The sequence below is a fragment of the Myotis davidii genome, unplaced genomic scaffold (assembly GCF_000327345.1).
Source record: "Myotis davidii unplaced genomic scaffold, ASM32734v1 scaffold43, whole genome shotgun sequence".
NCBI classification, from domain to species: domain Eukaryota; kingdom Metazoa; phylum Chordata; class Mammalia; order Chiroptera; family Vespertilionidae; genus Myotis; species Myotis davidii.
This window is the reverse complement of record NW_006294590.1, coordinates 1,966,642-1,967,006: the sequence shown is the minus strand read 5'-3', so window position 1 is coordinate 1,967,006 and position 365 is coordinate 1,966,642. Positions and strand designations below refer to the sequence as shown.

At 71.0% G+C, this 365-nt stretch overlaps 1 protein-coding gene across 1 annotated transcript in view; it reads left to right on the top strand.

Moving 5' to 3' along the window:
• RIMBP2 (RIMS binding protein 2) overlaps nt 1-365 on the top strand; it is a gene marked incomplete at its 5' end in the record, with an annotated part of 23,064 nt that overhangs the window by 13,409 nt on the left and 9,290 nt on the right. Inside the window, one exon of the mRNA XM_015567226.1 lies at nt 120-243. Within this exon, the coding sequence (XP_015422712.1) occupies nt 120-243 (124 nt within the window). The remainder of the gene's footprint in view (nt 1-119; nt 244-365) is intronic.

The following is a 365-nucleotide window of genomic DNA, read 5'->3' as shown; positions in this document are numbered from 1 at the left end:
CCCCCCCCCCCCCGCATGCTCCCCTCCCTCGTGGCCCCGTGACTAATGCTGTCTGTTTTCTTTCCCTCCCTCGCCCACCTCACGTCCGCTCCCACCGTGGGTCCCGCATGCCCCCTTAGGAGTGCTCTAGGCATAGGACCTCGGATGGGGCGTTCCCGGAGCCGCCCGAGGGCCCCCCGCAGGCCCCACACAGTGCGAGGCTGTTCAGTATCCCCGAAGTAGCGGAGGAGGACGCGGACCCCTGTGAGTTCCTGCACAGACAGGGCGTAGGGTGCCCGTCCAGGGCCTGGGAGCCCAGGCGCGCCAGGACCTGCTGGGGGCACCAGGCCCCCCAGGGCTCCCGGGTGTCCGCGAAACCCAGGGGC